Below are 27,088 nucleotides of genomic sequence, written 5' to 3'. Positions count from 1 at the left end.
TGCTTTGCAACCTCCTGGCATTCTCACCTCTGTGAACTCCGTCAATACTTTTGCAAAACCATTTGAGGTGACGACTCTTGAAGCTCATCGAGGGAATGCCAAGAGTGTGCAAAAGATCATCAGATCAAAAAAGTGAATATTTTGAAAAAAATAGAATATAAAACATGTTTTCAGTTAGTTCACCTTTTTTTAAATTAAATAACTCCACATGTGTTCATTCATAATTTTGATGCCTTTAGTCATGAAAATAAAGAAAATGCATTGCATGCCTGTACAATATATATTTTTGTTGTTAAATAATAAGGTTAAACATGTTTTTTTGTCATAAAAAAAAAGATTTACCAATTGTTTGGATGGATAATTACTCGTTTTATTTATGTTCAAAGGAAAAGTATTATGCTAAACGTACTTCCGGTTTCCGCCTACTTACTTCCGGTTTGCGAACGAAACATGTCTGCCTTCACTGAGCAGTATATAAATGCAATCCACTGCCATCCACGTTGAATTAGCAAGCAGGAATGTCGTTAGCTTCTTTCAATTATACTTTATGCATGTGAGCAGAGCTTGGAGCTTTCGTTAATCGTCAATTCCCGCCGATGGCAATGCCCACCTTTTGGCGCATGCTCCTGCATATTCAGTGCTTCATGACCCGTACTTCTCAAAGGCTCGCAATAATACATGGAGTGGTCACTTACATGTATTCCTTATCATCATAAGGAACATAGCAAGTTTCTTATAATGATTATATGTTGCTATCAGCAAATGCGTAGCAACTGACAACATTGTCATAATAAAGGACAGCAACTGCATAGCAACTGCATAGCAACTGACAGTGTCATCATCATAACAACACAATGACTGCATGACATTGTCAGTACTTATTTTCGAACATGTATGAAGTATTTAGAAGTAAATACAATTTCAACAGCATCTCAGACTTATGTTTCGCTGTCTGGGAAATCATCATTCTGGAGATGTAATTGCACAGAGCTGAGTCAGCACCAAAATAAAATAAAATATTTTTTTTCCCCCCAAAAAAGTTTTCCAACAGTTTGAGGTTTGCAGTCATTTCCTGTGGCGGGATGCCAGCCAGCCGGCGTTACACGGCACGGCGCCACTCCTACTGTTGGCCTCTCTCATCCGAGGATCTTCTCAGCCGTAGCTGGAGGGCTTAATGGCCCTCTCCCCCTCCCCTCCTCGTCTTTCTCCTCCTCTTGCAGCTGGGATGTATTGATGACAGGCGCCTATTGATCACTTCTAGTAATCCCAGCTGGCTTCCAAGAGAGGCAGAGGGATGGAGGGGTGGGCGACGGGGTCACACGGTCAAATCAGGATTTATCGCCACATCACTGGAGGACCACGGGGATGAGAATACAATAGTTTTGTTTGGATGTTGTCTTCACCAACAACTGGATGCAACCTCCGAGGCCTCAAGCATGACATCACTCAGCAAGGTGGCGTCTAACTGCCCATCCGTCTTCTACTGCTTGACCTCATTTGTGTCGCAGGTGAGCTGCAGCCTATATTGAGCCGCTGACAATTGCAGTGGTCTGACTCAATTTTTGTCTTTTCACAGGAAAGGGATTTAAAGATAGATAAGGTACACTAATAAATTAAATAAACCAAAAAAAAACAACTATTCAGTCAGCTATTCATTTAGCCTCAAAAGTTGACCAATGAGTCAACGGAGCTTTCAAGAAAGGGGTACCAGGTTGCTGTGGTAAAAAAGAAAAGGAAAAAAAATGCAAATTTTATTACCAACATTTTCTAAGAAGAAGAAGCAACTTTGCTGTGCATGTGCTCGTGCGTGTGCATGTGTCTGGGGTTTGCCATGCACCGCACTTCCTGTGGATGAATCATCATCAGCTCCATCATCATTATGTTGTGCTGAAAACTGAAAAGTGCTGTCACTAGTTTTTTTTTTGTTATGTAACAAATTAAACATCCTCTACTATACGTTGAATGCTCATCTGTTTTTTTTTGTTTTTGTTTTTTTTAAAGCGCAGCAATAGTACATTCTGCACAAGTCTAATTAATATAATACACGCAGAACAACAGTTTACATTGGTTTTATTACCTCCATTTGTTTGTTACGGAAGCGTATTGCATTCACTTGAGAAAAAAAACCCTCCTGTTTTTCTGACTAATTTTTGGGCGGAGCTTTGTTTTTTTTCATTTGTTTTTTCTGATTTTTTTTTCTGTTTTACTGATTTTTTTTTTCTGTCAAAAAAATATTCAGAAAAACAGGCTGAAAAAAATGATTCCAAAAAACAGGGGGAAAAAATATTCCGAAAAACAGAGCTGGTGTTCTGTTTTGTGTAGTTTTTTTTTAATTTATTTTTTTACCTCTGAACTTCAAGTGACTTGTTGCAGACTCGCTAATAGCGGAAGCGGACACTTTCCCGCATACCTTCATATGCAATAAGATGGTCATGTTTACTTACTGGCTCTCAATAAACGAATGAATGTGTATACTGTATTGTCTCTGAAGAAAAACCCTTTTAAAAAATATTCAGAAAAACAGAAAAATAATTATTTTATAAAACAGGAAAAAATTACTCAGAAAAACAAACAAAAAAAGGATTCAGAAAAACTGAGGAAAATATATTTTTTTTAAACAGAAAAAAATACTCAAAAAATAGAATAGAAAAATATATTCAAAAATACAAAAAAAAACTAAGCTCCCCCCAAAAATTAGTCATAAAAACAGGACTTTTTATTTTTCAAGTGCATGTGCAAATGCAATACGCTTCCGTAATTTGTCACATGACTGGTGGGCCAATATAAATTAATAGCAGCCTTGAAGGAGGTTAAAGACTAAACCACAACACCGCTTTGACATTGCATGCGCCATGTAATATTCTTAGTAAATTAAAATGCGTTTATATATAACAATCCTAAAGTTTGCGTTCTGCTTTGAATATATTTGAATGTACGTCGTGGGTAAATCACGTGCTAACAATTCACCCGAAAGCAGGAGGAAGCACCCACTACTTTGATTTACTGTGTTTGACTGACATCTAGCGGTAGACAGAGGTTACGCAACTTTAAGTAGAATCGAGGAAGTCCTCGTTTTACGATGGAGTTCCCTGTACAGTACTGTACATGTAATTTTTTTGAATGAATGCTTTGATTGATTAGATTTTAAAAATCCATGACCGTTTATTTATGATGTACTCACTGTGTGTAAATTATCCCAAATTTCAAGTTGAGTCCCACAATGTACTACATTTTTCCCAAGTGAATGAAAATAAAATATACTTGCGTAGATTATGAAGATATGATACATAAAGAAAAATAAATTCACAAATAGCGTGCAAGAAGTAAATCTGACAAAAATTATTGTAACAATAAAATACAAGTAGAAAAAAATAAATAACATTTTCATTAAATTTCCACTAATCATATCAAAAATACTTATTACTTGATCAAGTTGCAATCCCGAACCCTATCTTTTAAAAGAAAAAAGTAAACGCAATCACAGTCCATTAAAACAATCATATTTATGATGTACCATAAGTAATTCAATTTGTGCGCAAAGCCTGCTGATAATGTTCAAATAATAACTTAAATGACTCAACTCATCATTTATAGACTCCCAATTATTAGCCATTCTAATTATGAGCTGGAATTTTCCTAATTTCTAAATTCTTCCTCTTCTTCCATTTTCGAGATCATTTTTTCCCAAGGTGGGGCTACTCATGTGTCTTGTGAGTATAAAATATTGAGAAAAAGTCAGGCATCATTTGCACAGTATTTATTTATTTTTAATAGTGAGCAGTGGGTGGGTTAGGAAATGTGGAACAAATATATGTAAATAAATAAAACCATAACATAATGATATTTTAGCAAAAATACAGTCAATAAAAAAGATTCTTTAGGCACCGAACATCGTGATGTTTTCTATTGCTAAAACCCATGTAATGTTGCCCTCAAGCCGTCACGTCAGACTCTAAACTTAAAAAACAAAAAAAACAAAAAAACTGCGTTTATTTAGTTGCGACATGTCTGTCTCAATGTCTTTCTAACCCTAACCCAGTTGAAAATGGAAATTATATATATATATATTTTTTTTTTTTTACTTTACAATAACATCTTGCGGGCCGGATGAAACCCCTTAGCGGCCCTGATCCAGCCCACTGGCTGTATATTTGACACACCTGGCCTGCAGTAGACTGTGTGTACCATATATGACAGGCCGTGACAATAATTCCACTTCAGACTGCAAAAGCATCTGGATTGCACTTAAAACCAAAATGGTTTTACCGAATTATGATATATAGTGGTGTCACATTTATTTTGAAGTGTAACAGTTGTGCCTTGAGATAAAGGTATTCTATCTTGCTATTTTAAGCCCTTCCACAGTTAACTGTAGGCATATTCTGTAATGATTCAATCTTACCTGTCACACCAATAGCGATGTCATGTTTTAATGAAATATTAGGTGTTTTGCTGGTTATTTTTCTAATGAAGTAAAACACCCGGTTCAGTAAAACCCCGCCTCTCCCCGTGTGGTTGCCGCGCCGCCTCTCGTCCGAGCCGGCTGCTGCTGGATCGCTGCGTTCGAGCACTCCTCCGAATGGCCACGCAAGCCATCAATTCTTCAATATGCATTTGAAACAAAACGGCGCTCCTTGCCACAACAAACCACTCGGTTCAACAGCGCAAAATATTTTCTTTGTAGTTTACACACGTGTCAGCCAGAACCCTTTATGGAATTTTAAGATGGCCAGTTGTCATTGCACTTCGGCATTGCAAATGTGAAAGATAATTGATTGCTTTGAATTCATTTGGACAGAAAGTTCACTGACTTTTATCACTATCTAGCATGGGCGTCTCAGGGAAAATGGCCGCGTGTCAAGTCCGCAGAGACGGTGCCGGGGTGGGTCCGCACCTAATGACGTCATAGAGTGAGCACCTGCTCGTTCTCTCACGTTGGGAGGGGCTCGTGCTTGGAGAGCAGAATGACCTAGAATTTCTCATAGATGGGCGAATGGAGGAAAGCACCACTTTGGTGATGTTTTTGGTGAAGAATTAGCATTTTTACATGGCTAATAGCTAAAACGATTTTTCACATTACTGCCCCTTTAAGTATACAAGCTGTAGTTGGGCCATTTTTTGTTGTTTGGCTTCGTCTCCAGTATAATCTTTAATTTAACTCACCTCACAAAAAGCAGCACTATGACAAATAGTTAACAATTCTCCAAAAGATGTTTAAGGTGCTGTCAAACTAAGCGAAAAAACAAAACAAAGAGAATTACACATTGAAGTATGGCCCACCACCTTAAAGCTAGCATAATAATGGGAAAAAGTTACACACAATACAAAAAATTGGGGGTATGAGGGTGGGAGGCTAACACCGATTTATAGCGTTGTTATTCGTTTCCGTGGGGAAGAATAATTTGAGATACAAAGGTTTTGAGTTCCAAGCATGGTTATGGAACAAATTCAACTTGTATTTCGAGGAACCATTCATTGTAATTGCACAGCGACTTTTAACAACCTGAAAATGGCTGAATGTGCAGATTTGACCAAAGCAAGATACCGTCGCAGCTGCAAATCAGGTGGGGTTTACACTGCAGGTTCAAGTGCCCGATTCCAATTTAGTACCTGAATAATTTTAATGTGTTTTTTCAGGTACACCATACCCCGATGTAAACAATAAAAATAAATTAAAAATATATATAAAAAAAACCCACTACAAGTTGGGTTAGACGGGAGAGTTTTTTGTAATCAATTTTGAAGTCCTCACTTCAGTGGGCCAATGAAAAATGATGCTGATGTTTGTCATGCTGCAGCCCATTTAAGCAAGCAACAATCTAGAAAAAATGCATCTCCCCCTCGTCAGTCCTGTCAAACTGATGCAAATTCAAATTTCTATTGGCAGCCCATTTGTGGTTGCAGCCACAACTACGAACCTGACTAAGCCACTCGACATCCGTGGAGCACGCAACGTGCAATAAATCACAGATTTGGTCATTTTCTTTAGTTCTACAACAGCCCATTTAGGCACCAAAGTAATCGGACCAAAATAGAATGAGCCGATGGGATGGGATGTTACAACATTGTATTTCGACAACAGCCCGTTTAGCGAGCAAAGTAGACAAGGGAAACTGAAGCGGCCCCTGGCGGGTTGTTGTCACTTTTATTTTGCAAATAAAATTAGTAGTAAAATAATTCATGAAAAAAATAAATAAGGTGCAACAATTTAACATATATCTTTCATACAGCAGCCTGTTTAGTCATCAAAATAGTTGAACCGCAACAGAACCAAACAATCGCTGGTTGTCACCACTATCCATTATCAGAGCTTGTCTTTGAATCAGCAAATGAGCAGAACTGAATTCCACCCTTGTTGGGTTGCCACCGCATTAGATTTCCACAGCAGCCTGTTTAGGGAGCAAATTACTCAGGCTAAAATAAGAAAACCCAGTTCATGATTTAAATTTGATGCAATGATTACACACATGTTGATTGTTAAACCTTGTCAGGTTGATGCTACTTCTTAAAAGCAACCCATTTAGGCAGCAGAACAATTGGACCAAAATGAGCTAGTTTGGCACCATTATTTAGAGTTGGCCTTTTAGGCAGTAAGATAGTAAGTGACAAATCTCTGTTAACTGCGCTTTTATGGTGTAGCAAAAAATAAAATAAAAAAATTATATAACAGCCCGTTTAGGCAAGATGCTTTCAGATTCTATATATTTGACCGTCTTATATTGAACAAAGGGAGCAAAACAAACATGGCATCACTTTAACTCGTGTTGGCCTGTGAAATGTGGACAAAGGCAAGACAGTGCGGGGAGGGGGGCGGGGGTCTTATCCCCCAGACAGTGTTGCTGAAACACATCAACCATTTAGAGAACAAATAGCCCTGGACACATTGACAAAGGTGCCAAAGTGCACCCAGTGAGGCGCATTTGTGTAACCACTTTATTGTGTATCGTGAGTGTTTGTTGTAACGAGAAAAAGCTCTTGAGTAAAGTTCCTTTTTTTTTTTCTTGTCCAAAGACAACATTCATTCCAAGCTGAGATATAAAATAGAAAAGTCTTCGTACAGTAGCGTGTGTGTTAAAATCAAGAGAATACATGCACACTGACAACTCAATACTATTTCTCTCTTCTTCTTTTTTTTTTTTTTTTAACCAATACTGTAACACTGTCGGTTTTGCATTGAAACCTTGTACAAATACTTAAGGACACAAATAATAAAACTTAAAAGAGAAAAGTCACGCTGAAAAATAAAATAAAAGCACAACCGTTATTAACATTTCACATTGTAGCAATGGGCAAAACAGATGAGATGATTGGAATTCAAAACCATGATGTCAAGTGGAGAGGCAGGGTTGGTTGCTGAGATGGGGTGCGGTCATGACTGCTGGCCGCCCCAGTGGCCCTCCACGGGCCGTCGCAGCAGCTCCTCCACGTGCCGCGCCACGTCCATGGTGTCGTCCAGGTCAAAGTCTCCGTCCGCGTCCAGCATGGATTCATTCCTGCGTGCAGGACGGAAAAGGATGCTGCGATTTGGCGACACATTTTTTTTGCTCTGCAATGGGCCCCAACTACGGGTTGGCAGCAAACTAGTTGGGGGAGAAAATGACACCATATCGGGTTGCTGCCGTTTTGGATTGAGATGATGCAAGATCCTGTTTTTTTCCCCTCCGCTTCTAGTTTTTGCAGATGAGCCAAAATGTGCAATAAAGTAGTCGTAAAAATGATGGATTTCGCATTCCATTTCTACAGCAGCCAACTCGTTGAGCGAAACTGAATCGTAGCCTCAACAGGTTGCTCATCCTATCCATTTGGCAGCCCCGTAAAGGCAGTGGAATAACATTTACAACTGCCTTTTCAGTCAGGATGCTGTCACTGATTTCTACAGCAGCCCATTTAGGCAGCACAGTTGTTGGGCTACAAATGGATTCTTCCATTGGCTGCTTGTTTCCTCTTTGAATTTGAACTGCATCTCATTTAAGCAGCAAAATAAGTGGAGCAAAATTAATCACACTCTAGGTGGGTTGTTGTTACCACCTTCAAATTCTACTGCTGCCCATTTGTGCAGCGCACGAGTTAAAACAATGAATTGTGCTTCCGGCTGGTTGCTTTTTCTTCCCGTTGTGACTGCAGCCAACCTCTCTGGGTTTGGTTTCTGCCATGTCGCCGACTGCCCATTCATGCAACAAACACATTGCGTCAAAAATGTGGGGTGGCTTGTACTTCTTGATTTTTACAACAGCCCGTTTAGGCAGCAAAGTACACTTTTGTAGTTGGGCAAAAATGAATTGTTCCCTTGGCTGGTTGGAGCCACTTAAATGTACTGTACCATAGCGAGATGCTGGACTGTTAGACCAACCGATGGGTTTCTGTTACTTCACAACAAACCTATTTAGGCAGAAAAGTAGTGCCACTTTCTAGATCTACGGCAGTCCTTTACGGCAGCAAATCACATTGTGAAGTACACATACAAGACCTACAATACTTCTGGCAACATTGCTCGACATAAAATCAATTACTATCTATCAATCGACAGTTGATAAATCATGCCCGTTTCGTATTTCACACAACGCGGTGACTCACATCGGGGGGTACAAGCCGTAGGTGTGAGGGTGATTGACAGGTGCTGGAGAGGCGCCATGATCCATGTAGGTCGGGTTCCCACTTGTTGGATCGGGATTGGCTGTTGTAAACCTGTGAGGAACGCATGCGCGCACGCACGCACACACAAAATAACAGCAATGAGCCCTTGATTCTTGGCGGTCGTCTAAGCAACTATCCACAGCGTGAGTTCCGTGCCCCGCTGCATCATAACGGCGAAATGATGGCCCGTAGCGGCGCTCGCCGGCTAACGAGGCTAACTCTAATGATGAGCGGAGGACACGCTCGCTCAGGAGCCCCTCGGCATCTTTAATTGGCCTCCTTCCAACTGTAACAGCTAAGTAATTGCTGATCTGTAATGCAGGATCCAATAGCCGATGATGAACGGAAGGGAAGATGGCAACTCACTCAGGCACCACTTGTTTGATTTGCGGCTTCACGTAGCCGTCCACCGCCTTGGCTGCACAAAGAAGAGAGAACCATTGTGAGCCATCACAACATTAAGCAAGGCCAGGAAGAAAAGCTACGGTGCGACGGCACCACTTACAGAGGGGAGGGGTGTAATACTTGGAGAAGACGTCGTCCTTGGGTCTGTCGGGGTAGAGGAAGAGGAGGTGGTTGAGGTCGCTGATGCGGTCGGCCAGAGAGCGAATGGTGAAGTCTTTGGTTGTGTAGGGCATGAGGTTCCACACCATTCTCTCCCCTTGGGAGTTCACAAAGAACATTTCAAGACGGTGTCAAATACATAATCGCCTTCGTCGGGTTGCTGCCACTGTTTGATTTCTACTACTAAAATAAATAAATAAAAATGTCATCATTTGGGGCTTGTTGCTTCCTTGTTAATCGTTTATGGCAGCTTGCATAGGCAGCAAAATAACTAGGCAAATATGAATGAAAATGGTTGCTACCATCTGTGAGTTCTATCACATCCCGTTTGGACATCACAGTAGCTGGGCTAAAAATCAATTGCTCTGCTGGCTGCTTGCTTGCACTTTCAATTTGCACTGCATCCTGTTTAGGCAGCACAGTAGCTCGTCATGAATTGTGCCTCTGGCTGATTGCGTTCATGTTAGTTTTGCTGCTTTCATCTCTTGAGATGTTCTATTAAAAAAAAGGTTCTTTTTAAATGACATGTATTATTCAGTTCATTTGTTTCCTACTGGTGGCTGCCACCATTCTACTGCAGCCCGTTCAGGCAGCACAGTAGGTGTTGTTTGTATTCCCATCCGCAACCTCCACAAGTCTGCTGTTTTTCTCTCTGCTCCTGCAGCCTCCAACACAGATGTGCGTCCAATCAACATGACACCAAGCTCAAACCTGCTTTGTTGGGGTTTTCAGCCACCCAAGCGATTGTGACCCCTCCGATCTCTGAGTCGCTGTAGCGCAGAAGAAAAGTGCCGTTGGCCTTGGACATCAGCATGTCTTGAGCCTGCTGCTTGTTTACAAAGCCCAGGATGGCTCTTGAAAGGATAAAGATAAAACTATTATTAGAGTATGTCTTTACCCACCCACCTTCGCGCCGCATTTATTAGATGTCTACATACGTTGGTGAAGGTCAACGAGAGTATTGTCAATTTTTCACAGAACAGAACAGAACACAGCGCATTTTCCGGAACGCTCCTCACTGAGAGAAAGCCCTCACCCGTCATTCCAGTGTGGCTTGAGATGCTTCTTTGTCAGCTCCATCACACCGTCGAACCACTGCCAAAATGTGAAGTTCCTGCCAGGCAAGCTTTCCTGATGAGCAAAGGGACAACATGATGTCGCAATATATGTTTGCCACAGAAACGGCAGCACGCGTGAGGAATCATAATGGACAATGTTGGTTCGCAGCAAGGGAGCCTGTTGCGCCGATATTATCGTGATGGAATGACGCGTAATTGCCGTGTTGTGTTGGCTGCTTTCCGAGATGGGAAATGAGGTGGCGTCTTTTCACAGCGTAGACAAACACAACTATTAAGATGACAACAACTGAGCTTCATTTCACACAAGTGCAGCGCGAAATGACACCCCCGCAGTAATGACAGCAAAACAGCATGACAAATACTTGTGCGAGTGTGAGTACAGGCTACATGCATTACTCAATGGAAAACAAGTATGCTTCTCAAATGGCTCAGTAATTCGGGCCTGTGGGAAAAGGAGGCAGGGAAAGGAAAAAAGCCTCGGGGAGTATCAAATACAACAAGTCATTGTGGCTACGGAGAGGGAGAATCACGAGGAAACTGACTCTGTTAAACTGTGACCAGGTCATCGTCATGTTGCAGTCGTCCTCGATGCTGGTGCTGGAGTTGCCGAAAGCTTTCTGTGCGAGGAAGACCAGGTTCTCCTCGGACAGGCCGCGATTGCTCTGCACTTCCGCCTTGTACTTCATGTTGATGGCCTCGCACAGCTGAGGCCATAGCACCTTGTCTGGTACCAGGAAAGGCACGCGGCCCTATGGACCACAGGCAAATGTTACCATCCTCCAACATTAGCGCGTGCAAAACGTAAACACCTTCAATGCCTTTCACACTGTCACAATGTCTCCATACGTCTCCATAAGTCCAACAATCTACACAACAGTCTCTAAAAGATGATCCTGAGCGATATTTTTTTTTATTGTTTTATCCCGTCCGAACAAAGTCAGTAAAAACCCGATTGTCTCGAAAATATTATCCTGAATAATTGTACTGTGGTGTGGGGGTGTGTTATGAGTGATTCTCCCTTTGCGATCAACAAGATCAAAATCAGCAACGGCGCCAATAAAAAGATGTCGCTCAAAAATGTACCTCCCCATCCCATTCAACTCAACAATTATTATCGGATGTCTTTGAAATACAAGCAGCAAAGTGACAGTCAAGATGATGATTCTAGCTGGAATGGCCACTTCAACCGCAGTACAGCGCACCAAGAACTTAGAAAATGGCATGATGCATTCCACAGACATTTTTGCGTCAGAAAAAAAGGCTTTTTTTGGGGGGTGATACTGGCTTACAGAAAATCTGGTCAAAAATGGCTTCAAATTTGAGTAAAACTGTACATCTTAACTCATTCACTCCCAGATATTTTCACTGAAGCAACCCCCTTTGCTCCCGGCTGTTTTACTGGATTTTGACTGATATTGCAAGGCCCACAGAATATTGTGTTCCATTGCTATAAAAACATGGAACCTACCAAAAGAAAGACTAAAGTATTTTCTTTCATCAGGAAAAAAAAGTATATTTCGATCTGTTTCCGTTTTGCAGCAATTAGCATTAGAATGTAGCTAAGTTTCATCATTATTCAGAAATCTGTTTAAAACAGTGGGGAAAAGAGCTTGTTGCAACATGATTGATTGATGGATTGATCTCTTATACTCTGCTGCCACCTGCTGGCCGTTTTGTGTAACAACTACCATTGCTTCAAGCATTCTCTTCAGTTCTGAGGCTGCATCAAAGCCTTCTGTATGCTCTAGCACACAGTTTCTCAGCCTCGGTCCTCGAGTACCCCTATCCAGCCTGTTTTCCATGTCTCTAACAGCCAACACACCTGAGGATCGTTGTCAGGCTTCATGCAGAGCTTGCTTGCTTGCGATTAGCTAATCGTTTGAAACATCTGTGTTGGCTGTGGGAGACATGGAAAACAGGCAGGATATTACTTGAGGGCCGCAGTTGAGAACCACTGCTCTAGCATTAAAAAAAACATATGAATACGTTTTTGGGACCATGGTAATATTTAAAATATAACGTATTTATAAGTTTTTGGGAGCAAATGAGTTAATTATTTCATATCTCTTCACCCATTTCGCTGTGTCAGCTACTTAGGTAACCTGTTCTCTGACTGGCTGACAATGTTCAGTAAAAAATATCCACCAATAAGCTCATACGGGGCAAAATTTCCGGTTGGGTGCCTGGTGGGCTTGCCGTGCCCCGTTCTGCTGCGTTGGGCTTGGGGCGCGGGCCGTGTTGGGGTGGGGGGCGCTCCTGGCTCCTGGGTTTGCTCTCCGGCCTGTGGCCCCTGCGGGGCCCGGAAGTTGTGCCTTGGCGCTGCCGCGGCCTGGGGGGCCCTGGGGGGTTGTGCTTGCTCTGTCCTGGCCTGGGTTGATGGCTTCCCTCTTTGGTGGAGGTTTTCATGCATGCCAGATCCACCACGTTGGCATCTACCGAAATTCAAACACAATCTGCTTCTTCCTCTGGTCGTTGAATCGGTGGAGGCTGATGTCTGTGGATCTCACTCTGCTTCATCTATCCTTACTTCCTTTCCTCAGTCTTTCCTTTGGTCTCTTGAGGTCTCCCTAATTTGTTGGAATTTAGATGTTTCTGGGGTTGGTGAAAGATTCTGGTTGGTAACCCGGTGGGAAGTAGGTGATGTCTGGTCGGTGCTGGATTTCACTTTTCTTTCTTTTCTTTGATCCTTCCTCAGGTCTCCTGACAACTTCACGACTCTAGCTGTATTATGAAGTATTCGGTTTAGGTGAATGGTATGAGATTTTTAATAGGTTTTAAGTGAATTAATGAGTACACACTCACACGCGCGCACATATGCACACACACACACACACACACACCCGCACATGCACATACTCACGCACATTCAAAAAAAAAGAAAAAGAGATAAAAAAGAGAGCAATGATGATGCATATTGCTTGATAATCTTTCCCCCACCATTTATTTCTAACAACACGTTGTGCGACAAAATGAGGACTTTCACACAAGGCAATCTGTGTTGTGTTCAAGCAGATACATGTGTTACAGCGCTACCTGACAAACACTTAACAGCCTGCGACTAAGGAAGAACTTTTTGACCCCGAAGAAGATCTAAAGGTTTTGCCATTAAAGATGAGTCACCACGTTACACACCACTGCGCACAGTGGGCTACGGTTATCGACAGTGTAAGAAATGTGGCTGCCTGCTGTGCCAAGGCAGACCAGAAAAACGTCCGCAGGGTGTCCATGCGACTGCTGCTGCTGATATTCCTGTCTATATCTCACCACCCGCTGTGCCTGACGACTGCTGAGGGTTACGCAGGTCATGAGCGACCTTTAAAGATGGATTTCTGGCAGAAAGTTTTCATATTTTCACCTATCAGAGCCCTGCAAGCCCTGCACACCACTGTCTAAGTTTACGGCTGGTCAGGCCTTCACTAAAAATAAAACTTCAAAAACTACCATATTTTTTGAAGTATAATTTGCATCGGAGGATAAGTCACTTCAGTCAAACCCCCCCCCCCACCCCACCCCCCCAACCACCAGTTAAGTCACATTTTTGGGGAAATTAATTTGATAAAAAACAGAGACCAAATATTCTCAATTCCCTAATAATAAAATATATCGAAAAAGCATGCGTTATTATGCATATTGCGTGGGCATTTCTTTTAGCACTTGGCAAATACTGAACAGTGGCGGTAATGCACCAAAAGTATTTGCCAACCGCAGAGTAGGGAACGGGGATTTGTGTGCCGGTCGAGTTCCAATATTAATGTATACAAGTCGCACCAGAGTACAACTTGCAGGACCAGCCACACTATGAAAATTTTAAAGATTTAAAATCTGAAAAATATGGTACATGGAATTAACCACATCACTCAAAAGGAGACATGCAACTTAAACAATTGAGGAGGAGGACCTGTAAACCTCTCTTAAACCCTATTTAATCCAAAATTATAGAATACTAAATTAAAAGCTCAAAATCAAACCCTTGACTAGAAAACGTAGCTCATTTTAATTTTCAATTTAAATCATTAATTGAAACTCTTACCTTGGAACATTTAACCGAAATAAATATTCTTAACCCCAGACTGAAGCCCTTAATCGAAACCTTACACGAAGAAGTCTATTTTTAAAAACACAAAGGCTAAATTGAAGTCTTAATCCATCTTGAAATCATAACCCCAATTTGAAACCCCAACCCTCAATTAAATCCCTTACTTGAAACCTTAAACCTAAATTGAAGCCAAAACCCTAAATTGAAGCCTGAATTTAAAACCCTAACCCTGACATGAAATCCGAGCCCCAAATTGAAACCCTAACCCTCAATTAAAATACTAACTTGAAACCTTAAATCTAAATCGAAACCTAACCCCAAATCAAAGCCCAAAATTTAAACTGTGACTGGGAAACCATACCCTAAATTGAACTATGAACCCTCAATTAAAGCACTAACAAATTGAAACCAGAAATTGAAACACTGACCTGAAATTACAAATTAGTAACCCTGACACTATCTTGAAACCCTAAATTGAAGCCCTACTCCTCAGTAGAATTATGAACTTGAAACGACCTTTTAGTATCACATCTGTTCTTGTGCCCTTTTCCCCTATTCCTTTGAATGACTCAATAAATGCGCTTTTTGCTTGAATTATGAATGAAGAATGTCACAGAAATACATTTTTTTAAGAGCAAGTGTTATATATGGAATTGACTAGTATTGAAAAAGAATTTCTTAAATGCATGTAAACAAAAACCGGTTCTGGCTAACAATAAATAACAAATCGTGCACTCACAGGCTCCGCAAAAGCGTTGTCCCACAGCACCGTCGCTGTAGCGTTATTGTCTTGGCTCCCGTGGACGATTACCACTACAGGCAGCGACAACGTCTGTGGAGACAGAACCGAAAACACAAGCAACATAAATCTTTTTCTTCAACATGGATCTACTGCAAGGTTGTCCAGTGCTCAATCTCACTACCTTAACATACGAGAGACACGACTTACATTTTTCGAGTTTTGAACCATCATTTGAAGGATTTTTTTTTGTTTTGAGTTAGAAGCGAAAATTTGAAATACCGATGCAAAATAGTAGCGGCAAGATTCACACAAAGCAGCAGATAATGAACAATTCATCAAAAAAAAAAAAAAGAGTCCAAATTTTTGCTTCAAGTTCCTTCCTTCCTTCCTTCCTTCCTTCCTTCCATCCATCCCTGTTTATCTGCAGCTTCAGCCACTTCAACCAACCAAAAACAAGACTATACACACAGACACGTACACCAGCAGGAGCACAATGTCAATTGGCGGTGACTCTGGAAATCACGATGCACAAAGTATTGTATGTATAGAGTGCAAATTTTCCCGTTACGTTAAAACATTTTTTGTGTGTGTTTGTGTGGCTGGAATGGATTAATGGCATTCCCATTAATTTCAATTGGGTGGAAATGACGTGTTTCAAGTTATGAGTGTGATCACCTAACAAGTTAAACTCATACATCAAGGCACCAATGCATATTAACGATGCGACTCTATTGCAAGTGTAGGTCTGTTTGTGTTTACTCACCTTCACTTGGAAGACGAGCTCATTGCCTCCGACGCTAAACTGGGACTCAAAGAGGATGGTGAATTTCTCCTCCGTGACCGACTCGGCTCCTCTCCTGTCCGACCGTTTAATCCTCTTCAAGGACTGCACACATGAGACGGACACAACTCTAAATGATACTGTATAGCAGGCTGACATTACTGCTTGTTGCATACACGCCAACCAGCAAGATAAGAACACTCCGTTTGGATTGGCACTATCAGTCAACCAATATTTTTCTAGTCATGAATGCATTTTGCCCTTTTAACATGCTCATATGACAGACAAACGTATATGGAGAGAGACGCCCTGGCATTCGAATAAACAAATAAACGTTCCTGGTTGCTGTTTGAGGAAATACAGTGATAAGACTGAGTAGCTTTTATCTGAGCAGTCCATTTACATGCCCTCACCATGTTTCTGAAATGAGCGCTGAGTGTACCCGTGGTCTGGTGATACTCCATTACGCAGTTGTTGTTGAGAATTTCTCCACTGCTGTCACTAAAAAGCAACAGACAAAAAATAGCATTGAGGAGCCATCCATTAGGTTTGCTTTTCCACAAACAAACGATGGGTGCTGATGGTTGTGTGTTCTTCTTTTAAAAAATAAAATACAATTCTAAAGAGCATTTTTCCATTTTCTGTGTGAGCAGACAAAACAGGCTCCCTTTGGGGGGCATAAAAGACAAGATAATGGCGTTATTGTTCACCGATTTAACTGCTGACGCACTCCTGCTGCGCTTGGAATGTGGAACAAGGCGGCCGAACAGTGCTAAAAGTGGAATCTGCATCGACTCTTCTGAGGCATTGTTGGAGTTCCAAACATGTCTGTGTGGTGAGGTGTGAATCAAGTGTCATTCATTGTAGACCAATTGTAAGCGGTGCTGAGACAGTCATTTCAAAGTTTTCAATGTACCTAACACCCATACTTTTGGAATGTGGGTTTTTATAGCTTGATAGAATTCATCATCAAGTCAAGGCACCACTGTATTCTCAACCTAGAAGTTAGAAGCAGCAGGAAACATTCGAAAAAAATGTTGCTTACTTACTTCCTGGTGTTCTCGTTCTTCAAAAGCGCCTTGGCCTGCTGCTCGCTGATGATGGTTGCCTTGACTTGCGGTGGGTTCATGTGCACGTTCAGCTTGCCGCCGACCAGGAGGCGCACGGTGGCGGCGAACTTGGTCTGGGTTTTGAGCACCTGCGGGGGTTGTTTCTCGATGATGAAGGTGCTGACGGGGGGGGGGGGGGGGGGGGCGGTTGTAGATCACAGAAGTGGGGTTGAACCTTAATGCCCTTTTTCATTTTGTCGCGAAAGCCAAAGTTTGATTAGTTAATGCGTCACCAAGGCAACTAAATGGGTTTACCATCTAATAGTACAGTAATAGAACACACTGTTAACCACTTAAGTCTTTAAGCTTATTATGCATGGATCAAAGAGTCATACGCATATATTTACAATCATCTCCTTGATTCAAACATTGAATAAACAAAAAAGTAGCATACCATGTGTGCGCCTTGTAACCCAATTGAGACTCTCTCTCTCTTACCTCAAGCATGCTCAAACAGGAACTAATGGTATGACCCAAACTAGAAGTAATTGTTTACAAAATACTCTTGAAATAAATAATTTCACATAGATTTAACATAATCCCACAGCCATAAATGCACATTAATAAAATATTCGACTCAAACAAATATTGTAGATTTGTGTTGTTGTCACTGGCAAAGTGACATCATCTTGACTAATTTGGCTGGTTCCGCCTCCCTAGCCAATCTATTTAGTTTAGCTTCTATTCTAAATCCTCTGTGACCTCCCTGGCTATATTTTGTGTTGTTTATATTGTATACAATGTCTATATTATTTTTTTTCTACATGCTGTGTATACTGTTTGTTGTTTAAATAAAATTAATTGAAAAAAAGCCTCACCGAGATGTGCATGTGAATTTTGGTGATGATTCATAGATTAGCTTAATTTAGCTTTTGTGCATTTACAATTGTGCACATAAGTTTAAATACTCCCAGTGTATGTAAACTTTCAAGCACAATTGTATGTCTAAAGAACACTTTTCAAGCTACTGTTTTAGGCCACGGCAGTTAAAATCGTCACATGAGGTTGGTGGGTCAGGAAAAAAATGAACCCCAATTCATCTCTTGTGCTTCGGTGGGAAACAGACCAAATTTGTTATGTGTGCCCGTGTACATGTGTATGTTTTTGCTGAGCAGCTATTAATCATCTCACCATTTTTTTTTTTTTTAGAGAGTCATGTTGTAAGATGAGTTGGAAATGATATTGAAGCATTTTGGGACTGTAGTTTGTGGTATATTTATGGTTGAAATTATTATTATCAGGGGATGGGGGAGGTCAATTATGTTTTATTTTTTTATTTTTTTAGCTACCTTGTGACCAAAGCTGAGATGATGTCTGTGATAGTGCTGTTGAGTTCATTGAGGAGGTCTTCAATGGGACCCGGGATGGGCAGCTGTTGTCTGAGGTGCTCCGCTCTCCGGATTTGTTGCCGGTTCTGCCAGATGGTTTCAGCCAGCTTCTCGCACCTAATAAACACACGCACACGCACACGCACACGCACACGCACACGCACACACACGCACACGCACACACACACACACACACACACACACACACACACACACACACACACACACACACACACACACACACACACACACACACACACACACACACATCACGATATTCAGTATGTGAGTGACAGTGGAAACTTGCCGACTGTTCTTCTTCGCCAATAGTGTCTAGACACCAGTTCTCCGCCACTGCTTCCGCCTACTTTACCGCCATTTAGGGGGTTGGCGCCCCCACAAACAGGACAGGAGAGATTAAGTACTGATGGTGAAAGCAACGGATCACAAAAGTCACAGTTCAGATCAGATCACAGACAGAATTGTTCTTTCGGATTAGAAACCTTCCCCCAAGATAAATTGTACTTTGTCTAGCACTTTTGCCTATTAAAGTAAAATAAAAAAATCAACTCAAAATGTCTAATGTGGCCCTTTAGGATTTAGGAACACAAGTTTAAGTGCAATATGAGACAGATACATTCTTATTTTACACAAGGTCCATGTATAAAATAACAAAGTATTAACAGATTCAAGTAATGTTCCTAAAATCTCAAAGGCCATATTTTGCATTTTTAGTTAAATGTTGTTGTTTTTTATTTAATGGGCAAAGGTGTTTTATACAATAAATGAAGCAAAGTTTTATTATCGTTTCCCTTTTCTTTTCTTTTTTTTATAATGAAAAAGTTCAATTTAAGGTACATTCCTTTCCTTTAAACATGGAGAGTGAATTACAAAGTAGCCTAGGTCCAGGATATTGAAAAAGAAGTAAAGAAAGCAAGCCAGGTAACAGCTGTCACTCATTTATTTTTGTCAGCCCTTTTTTGCGTTTTGCATTGCAGGGCCACCGTACCAGCCGGGCATTTGTTGCTAATGCTAACACTCGTCGGAGAGTTGTGCATACATGTCATACAATGACGGTGTAATTAACTAGCGTTTTTTAAGCGTCCCAAATTAGTGATTAAATATAATTTTGGGATGGCATTATGATAAAAACTTTGATATATAAGTCAAAACGTTGAAAAGGGAAGTCAAGCTGGCGGTCGAGCAGGTCGATTTAAAATGTAATGCCCACCAAGGCTACTGTATTGGCGTCAATATATTATTTGGTAAAGCTTCATTTTGAAACTAGCCTTAGCGTATGTGTTACATTGAGTATGTTTCCAGCTTCCATGACTTGTCTGAAAGTCCATTATGTGTTAGTGTGTATAAAATATCGCTATCTGCCGTCAGTGTATGGATTATTTATTGTAACAGAGCGCAACAATATATTGCAATATAGATTTTTTGCCCAAACTGTAAAAAAAATTAATATAACAGAACTTTACTTTTTATTTTACAGTTTTTTTTCTGTATTTTAAAAATATTTAATTTACAAAAATAAACTTTGATTTTACACACCTAATGTAAAATAACATGAAATCACTGTTACTGTAAAAACACACAATATTTCAGTTTTTTGTTTGGTTTTGACAAAATATTGATTGTTAAAATACATTCACAATGTATCGTAATTTCACAAATATTTGTCTGCTATTTAATTGGAATAAAATTAAACTTTAAAACACTAAAAATATGGGGAAAAAACATTTATATTTAACAGTAAAAATTCGTAATTTTACTATAATTTCTTTATGAATGGACTTTTTTTCTTTTTTTTCTTTAAGGGAAATAACTACAATTTCTGTAATGTCCTAGATGGTAGCATTTATTGTATTAACATTTATTTTTGAAAGCACATCTAATGAGATAAGGTTAAAGCTTGAGAGGGTGACTAATACGCAAAGTGAAGAATTGGAATTATGGATGCTACCTTTGCTGAGGCATCAGCACTACCAAGTACCAAGTATACATTTCATGAGATCTTAAATTGTAAACAACAGTGACAACGTGGGTCAGTGATAGAGTGTGAAGATGTTGAAGCATCCTTGAGCAAAATACTGAACTCCTAATGCTGTCATCAGAAGGTGAATGACTAGAGCCTCGTAAAGGCGAAATGCTATATAAGTGAATTAGCCCAACAGCAAACTGTTTTAAGCCCAATACCTAGTTTTCAACAATTATTGGCCATGTTTTGAAAGATGAATCTTATTTATTTTGTCATATACTGTTATATTACATACGATCTTGTTAAAAAGTACTTTAGTTATGGAAAAATGTTTTTACGAGAAATCAATTTTGTTATTTGAATTCACAGTATTTTTGTGGTGCCCCAGCTGCCAGAAAATTACAGTTTTGTTTAGTTTTTTTTAAAAATATATATTTTTTTACAGTGCACCACTAGTTCTACCAAAGGGTTTTGTGTGTACCAGGGACGGACGGACTGGGCTCCAAATTCAGCCCGGGAAATTGAGTTGTAACGGCCCTCAATGCGCACGAAACAAAGGCCATTTTTTCCCCAGTCCTGCCACGTTCGAACATTCCAAATACAAAACAACAAGGGGTGACAGTGAATTTAGGTCTCATCAGTTTTGTGGTACAGACTGAAGAGAATCTTATGAAGTTGACCTTCAAAGCACTTTAGGATGCCATGTTGATGCCTGCCTTACTAAATTTGGTATACAAATGTTAACGTTAAACCGCCACAAAAAAAAAAGAAGAAGAAGAAAATCCTAACCTGTCGGTGACATTTACACAGAATCAACCAAACCGGCTACTGTGACTGTACTAAAATGTGAACTACTTTTTCAAAAACTTTAACATCAGAAATGGGTTATTTAGAAGCTCAGGAAAACAATCCAGAAACTTCATGTAACCAAGTGGTGCTGATATCCATGCAAAAATAAGTAAGCAACACTCCATCTAAAGGTGAAAACGTAAAATAAATGAATAAATAAAATTCTTGTGCAGTTGAATGCAATAGTAGCTACGTTTTTTTTTTTAGTTTTTTTTATTACTAAGGCAGTCAAATTACATACATGCATAGTACAAATTATAATGATGACAGATAAAAAAAAAGAAAGTCTAATTAACCAAAAAGAGCAGTACTCAATAAAAGAGCAAATGAAATAACATCAGCTTTATCAAATCAAAATATTGAGACAAAAAACATCCATATCCTATCCTGAGTTGTTCCTCAAAATTGATGACTCACAGTCCACCACTCCATTGAACCTCTCATGGATCACATCAGTGACACATCTTACTATCACAGCACACTAGTCTGTGGAGGTCATATCTTGTGTGGCATCTATCTGCACAGAAAAACTTCCTGCCTCCCTTACTTTTTTAGAAACCCATTCTTTTATTAATCTGCAGATTACGTCAATGAGAACAACGTAACAAGTGATCCTCTGCCTTTAGTCCCGGCATCATGTTGGTTTTCGCTTTTCTGTATGCATTCATCAACATGCTCTTTGAGAGTCACATCAAATTTGGCTTCTTGGCTTAGCTGGACTCTGGTGACAGGACTGTTAGGTCTGGATGAGCAAAAACCTTGTAGGCCTAATCAATAACATTAAAAAGAAACATAGACGTCTAATTCATCAGGCCATCAAAACTACTACAATAGTGAATAGGCTCCTAATTCTGGTTTTATTGTACTTGGAACATAAACATAAAAATATTGTGTAACAGTTAATTCTAGGCATAATACAGGACAATTGCCGACCCAGTACAACAGCCCACTACAGTTTGTACAAGTGCACTTACTAGTAACTCCTGCTTCATTCGGTTCCTTTTCCTCCACCTCCTCCTTCAATGAGGCCAACACACCTTCCCTCCTCCTCCCCCTCCAATGACGTCACCACCACCTCATCACCATGACTGGAGCCCTTAGCAGCTGATGTTTCTGCTGCTAGCTTTGTAGTTAATTGGCTGCTGCAGCGCTGCTTATTATTGGTCACAAAGCGACAATCCAACGAAGCATAAACTGTCCAGTTGGTTACGCATTGCTCTGCGTTTGTGTTTGAAGCTGACTTGAACGAGTCATTCCGCCAGGCGCCAGCCGCGTGTGTGCTCCTCGTAAGCGGCGGCCGTTGGGGGCTTATTGTAGCTTTCTTTACAACATCTCGTCCTGTATTTATAAAGTAGTGGGCTGGCTGTACATATATTTTCTTAAAAGATTCATATGTGTATTGTAAAACACAAGGGGTGCAAAAAATAAATAAAAATGAATAAATAATAATAATAATAATAATAAACGCCGGTCCAAATCAGCGTACGGAATTTTTCCGAAATCCCCAATGGTCAGTCCGCCCCTGCTCACGCCACTAGTGCCGATCTATGCGTTGTTTCTATTTCGTTTTTTCCCGTGGCCCGGCTCACCAGCCCTTCAGACCGGCGGCCCACCGGGGAAATCCTCGGTACCCCCGTGGGTCAGTTCACCCTTAGTGTGTACGCACAGTCAGAGCTGTGTATAAATTTACGCACGTCGTTACACACAAGTCCAAATTGATAAATTCCGCACTTTGCGTGGGAACGTTTGTACGCACGCTTGATAAATGAGGCCCCAGGTCGTCCGTGATCTTAAGTGAGGATAAGCGGCGAAAAATATTTGCTGGTAGAACTGAATTATGGGGTTGATAACCGCTGCAGCTTGTCCAGTTAAAACATAGGGGCAACCTAGGTGAGGCAATGGTCAGACCAATTGATCTCTTTCTGATGTTTAATTGTGGAGTTGGGTTGGCGGTGTGTGTGTTTCCGCTAATGCACGCACACATTGAGAAATGGGAATTTGTAGAAGAAGCTTGAACGCGATGCGACCAACTTCGTCTGCCTGTCGATTAACGTGGGTCGTACAACAAGCATAGGGGGCTAAGAACGACCCAAAGTATAATCGAAACGTGCCAATAAATTGACCAACAGAGGGTGCTGTAACTTCACAAACAACTCAGCGATAGTCCATTAGGAACTTGTAAAGCACCAACGTCGTGACTCCACGTGGCCCTCGTACGGGGCACTGATTCTAGCGGGAGGCGGAACGGAAGCTCACCAGGACTGCAGGATGTCCATGCCCCCCTCCGCCGGGCCCCCGTTGCCAGCCAGCTGCTGCCGTCTCTTCCACTGGATGAGCTCGTCGTCCAGGATGACGGTCTGCTGCTTCCTCAGCAGCTGCAGTGTTTTTTGGTGCTTCTCTGCCAGGTCCTGCATGACAACAACAGCGTCAACATTTCCTTTTGCGGGGTGCTCGTGCAGCAGATGTAAGAAAAGAAAAGAAAAGAAGAAGAGTCAAGTGGATACCAGTCTGTACTTCTGTAGTGTGTTGGCCTCCCTTGTCAGCCATGCCTCTACTGTGGCTCTCTTGCTTAGCAAGGTGGGCTCTCGTAACTGACGGTCAGCAGGGGGCAGTGTGGCAAGGCTGGACAGCTGAGCTGGGGGTGGGGGGCATGAATTAGAAAGAAGAGAAAGTTAATGGATTTTTAAGAACTTCAGAGCCTTTTTACATTTTATAAAAGCTGGAAGGTCGCGGTGCTTGTTGTTGATGCATTTCATCGAGGCCGAGTATGACGTCCAATTCCAAGCATCGTTTTTGTAGACTTGTTGTTGAAAATTGCAGTTAAGTGGTATCTCCAGTTCTATGAATTTAAAGGTGCATGTCGCTATATTATATATACAAATTGGTGTGTTAAAATAACCATATTTTTTACCCACACATGTTTTAAGAATTGTATAATGGACAGGAGGCACTACTGTGGCACAATGGCTGTTGCCCCTATTTGCCTGTAGAGTGAAATAATGATCGGGTTTCGGGACTGAATTTCTAAGGTTTCTTCCGTCAGGCGCGTGCACGCTCTCACTCTCGCTCCGTGGAAGCGCTGGGAAGGCGGAAGTGTTTGGGTGTGTTTTTACGAGTCCGTGGAAAAGACACGCGTGTGCCGCAGAAGATATGAAAGTGTGTAAAAATAGTAATAAACCAATCCTGGTGGGCGACCCTCCGTATCCCGGTGGCTCGTTTTGTTCGACCATCGGGCCGAAAGTTTGGCGACATGCAACGGGAGTTGTCCACAAATTAATAAAAAAAATAAGGATAACACTGTCTAGTGTGACAGAAAAGGCAAAACTGAAGTCGCACAAGCGTCGCAGGAGGACGTGGATCAATATTGGAGCAGCGTTAATGTTGGAGTAGGTGGAAAACCTAAGAGGATGAAACGGGACCCACAGCTTGCTTTCTTCTTGCTAAAAAGGTAAAACCTCGTCACGAAAATGCGATAGGGTCTATTTATGATAAGCAATGCACAATAAAACTACCACTAACTAACGTCTCGGCACTCCGGGCGCGTGCACATCGCTGGCTTCCATTCCACTTTTCGCCAGAGGGATCGCAAATCTGCAAAAACTCGGTAACTTGCGACATGTACCTTTAAAGGTGTATTCAAGGATCTTCTCGAAAAGTAGAAGCCAAATGTCCGGTTGACCGGTTGCCATGTTGTAAAACTGCACATGTGGAAGACCATCCTACCAGTTCTCCTGCTCGTCCGGGGGAAACGCCTATCAAATGTTGGAACGTGCGAAATAATTATCATCAGTCTGGAGCCGGCCTCACTTCATAGACGGATGTTCTTTTGCAGCTCTCAGCCATTTTCCAAGTAAGCGGTGAGATCGGTGTAGCTACGATGAACGGCTGAATCCGAAGCTTAGCGGCTAAATACTACAAACACTCCAAGCGCAGCTAGGAACGAGCACGCACGACGTCGCTAAGGCAGATTGATTGACGGGATCGAGAACCAATCGTTAAGATGATCCACTCGGAAGACGCAGCAACAAAATATCCTTGAATACACCTTTAAGTTATTTCAAATTACATTATTTACTCATAGGAAACATTCAAAGGGATGCTATTAAGGAAATGATTTGACTTTGTAGGTTTCGACATGATGTCTCACCCTGGATGCGCAGGCTCTCCTGGTACTGGATGATGAAGTACTCTTGGTTGTGCTGGAGCTTGCGCAGGTCGTTCTCCGTGTCCTGGGTGAGCAGGCGAAGCTCCTCGAAAGCCTGGTTGATCTGCTGGTACTTCTGAGACATGCTGTCCAACATTCCGCCCACCGGAGAGCTGGACTGTTGAGTTGCATGGATGGGGCCGGCAGGACAGAAAGATCATTTGGAAGATTGACATTTGAGAAAACAGCAGAGCTAAGTTGAGAAAGTGGGAAAGAAACCAAGATGGACACGGTGCACTGATCCTGGAATGAACTCGTGACAGTGAAATCCATAATTGCAAGTCTAAGACAGAGCAGCGTTGCATAACTGTGGTCAGTCAGAAAACAGGGTTGAATCCTCAGCTGCTCATCAGTCCACATATGCTAATAGAGGAGGCGCGTTGTGACTGGAAATCAATTCACGCCAGGAGTTACAGAGAGTCAGATGTTCACGCACTGCTGGCTCGATGCCTTTCATAACTCGTGGCTTGCAATAAAACATTAAATATTTGATTTCCATGCTAGTGGTGGCTCATTGCAGAAATGATTGCTGTGAAATAAATGTTTACCCTGCTTCATTTGGTTGGTTCAAAAACAAACTGGTGCGATTGCTGTGCTAATCCAGTTTGTTAGGTCAAAAAGACACAAACCACTGTGAAGGTGAAGCTTCACACTTGTGTGATTTGGTTTGGTTCAAACAAACTATGTTCCTAGAATGCTAACAACAAATAAAACCTCCAAGGAACCCTAAATGAAATCAAACACGTACATGCACATTGCGCATAATATACAACATGTGTTTGATTGTACGGCACTTGGAGGACTACTTACTGAGAAATTGCAAGAGATTTGCTGATGTGAATTTTCAAAGAAATTAACTTATTTGCTCCCAAAAATTTATAAATACGTTCTATTTTAAATGTTTTAAGTGAACCAAAGACGTATTTACACCTTTTTTTAACGTTTTCTTTTTATTTGTATACTTTACTTTACTTTACACTAGGCTTTGATGCAGACTCTCAACTGCAGAGAACGGTTGAATCAATGGTAGTTATTACAAAAAACCGCCAGCAGGTGGCAGCAGAGTATAAAAGATCAACCAGGCCATGTTGCAAACAAGCTGATTTACCCACAGTTCTAAACAGATTTGTGAATAATGATGAAACTTACCTATATTTTAATGCTAATTGCTGAAAAACAGATAGAAATGTACTTTTTTTTTCTTGATGAAAGAAGAGACTCTAATCTTTCTTTTGGTAGGTTCCATGATTTTATAGCAGGGGAGCGAAGGGGATTGCTTTAGTGTAAATGGTTGGAAGTGAATGCGTTAATGGGTGCTCGGTTTACATGGTTGCACAGTTTTTTTGTGCGTCCACCAAAAGCAACCGGACTCTTTAAGTTGTTTGTTTTTTGGGGGCCCAGGGGATATTTAGTCTTTCTTCAGCAGGAAGAATTTATACTCCATGGGATTTAAGTCAAAAGACTGCCTTGGCCAGTATAAAACCTTACTCTTTTTTTCCCCATGATCAACTCCTTGGGTGTTTTAGCCATGTGCTGACTACATCGTTTTTTTGTTGTTGTTTTTTTTTTTTCAATGGTAGACAGAATGTTTCCATAGACTTCTGAGTAAGTTTGTAAGTGGTAAGTATTATATATGTATGGATATATAAATTTTGTGTGCAGCTTGGCAGCGCGCATCCACTCACATTGGTGGCCTCCCGCACGAGCCGCTGCTCAGTGTAGAGGATGTGCTTGATGCAGCGCACAAGCTCCAGAGGACATCGGTCATACGTGCTCTG

At 41.2% G+C, this 27,088-nt stretch overlaps 1 protein-coding gene across 2 annotated transcripts in view; it reads right to left on the bottom strand.

Moving 5' to 3' along the window:
• Nucleotides 1-6,114: 6,114 nt before the first annotated feature.
• The window catches only part of stat5a (signal transducer and activator of transcription 5a), a 60,907-nt gene continuing 39,933 nt past the window's right edge, over nt 6,115-27,088 (bottom strand). For both annotated transcript variants that reach the window (XM_086086877.1, XM_086086887.1), the window contains exons 4-19: nt 26,996-27,085; nt 25,254-25,428; nt 23,611-23,741; nt 23,363-23,514; nt 18,235-18,390; nt 16,886-17,065; nt 16,250-16,337; nt 15,819-15,941; nt 15,053-15,145; nt 10,820-11,026; nt 10,235-10,329; nt 9,910-10,052; nt 9,140-9,295; nt 9,001-9,052; nt 8,575-8,685; nt 6,115-7,493 (exon numbers count right to left, since the gene is read on the bottom strand). In XM_086086877.1, coding sequence (XP_085943003.1) covers nt 7,370-7,493; nt 8,575-8,685; nt 9,001-9,052; nt 9,140-9,295; nt 9,910-10,052; nt 10,235-10,329; nt 10,820-11,026; nt 15,053-15,145; nt 15,819-15,941; nt 16,250-16,337; nt 16,886-17,065; nt 18,235-18,390; nt 23,363-23,514; nt 23,611-23,741; nt 25,254-25,428; nt 26,996-27,085 — 2,076 coding nt within the window. In that variant the 3' untranslated portion in view covers nt 6,115-7,369. The remainder of the gene's footprint in view (nt 7,494-8,574; nt 8,686-9,000; nt 9,053-9,139; nt 9,296-9,909; nt 10,053-10,234; nt 10,330-10,819; nt 11,027-15,052; nt 15,146-15,818; nt 15,942-16,249; nt 16,338-16,885; nt 17,066-18,234; nt 18,391-23,362; nt 23,515-23,610; nt 23,742-25,253; nt 25,429-26,995; nt 27,086-27,088) is intronic.

This window comes from Leptonotus elevatus, chromosome 1 (genome assembly GCF_054856555.1).
Source record: "Leptonotus elevatus isolate MCC_2025b chromosome 1, RoL_Lele_1.0, whole genome shotgun sequence".
NCBI lineage: Eukaryota > Metazoa > Chordata > Actinopteri > Syngnathiformes > Syngnathidae > Leptonotus > Leptonotus elevatus.
The sequence above is the reverse complement of the archived record's forward strand: the minus strand, read 5'-3'. Positions and strand labels throughout refer to the sequence as shown.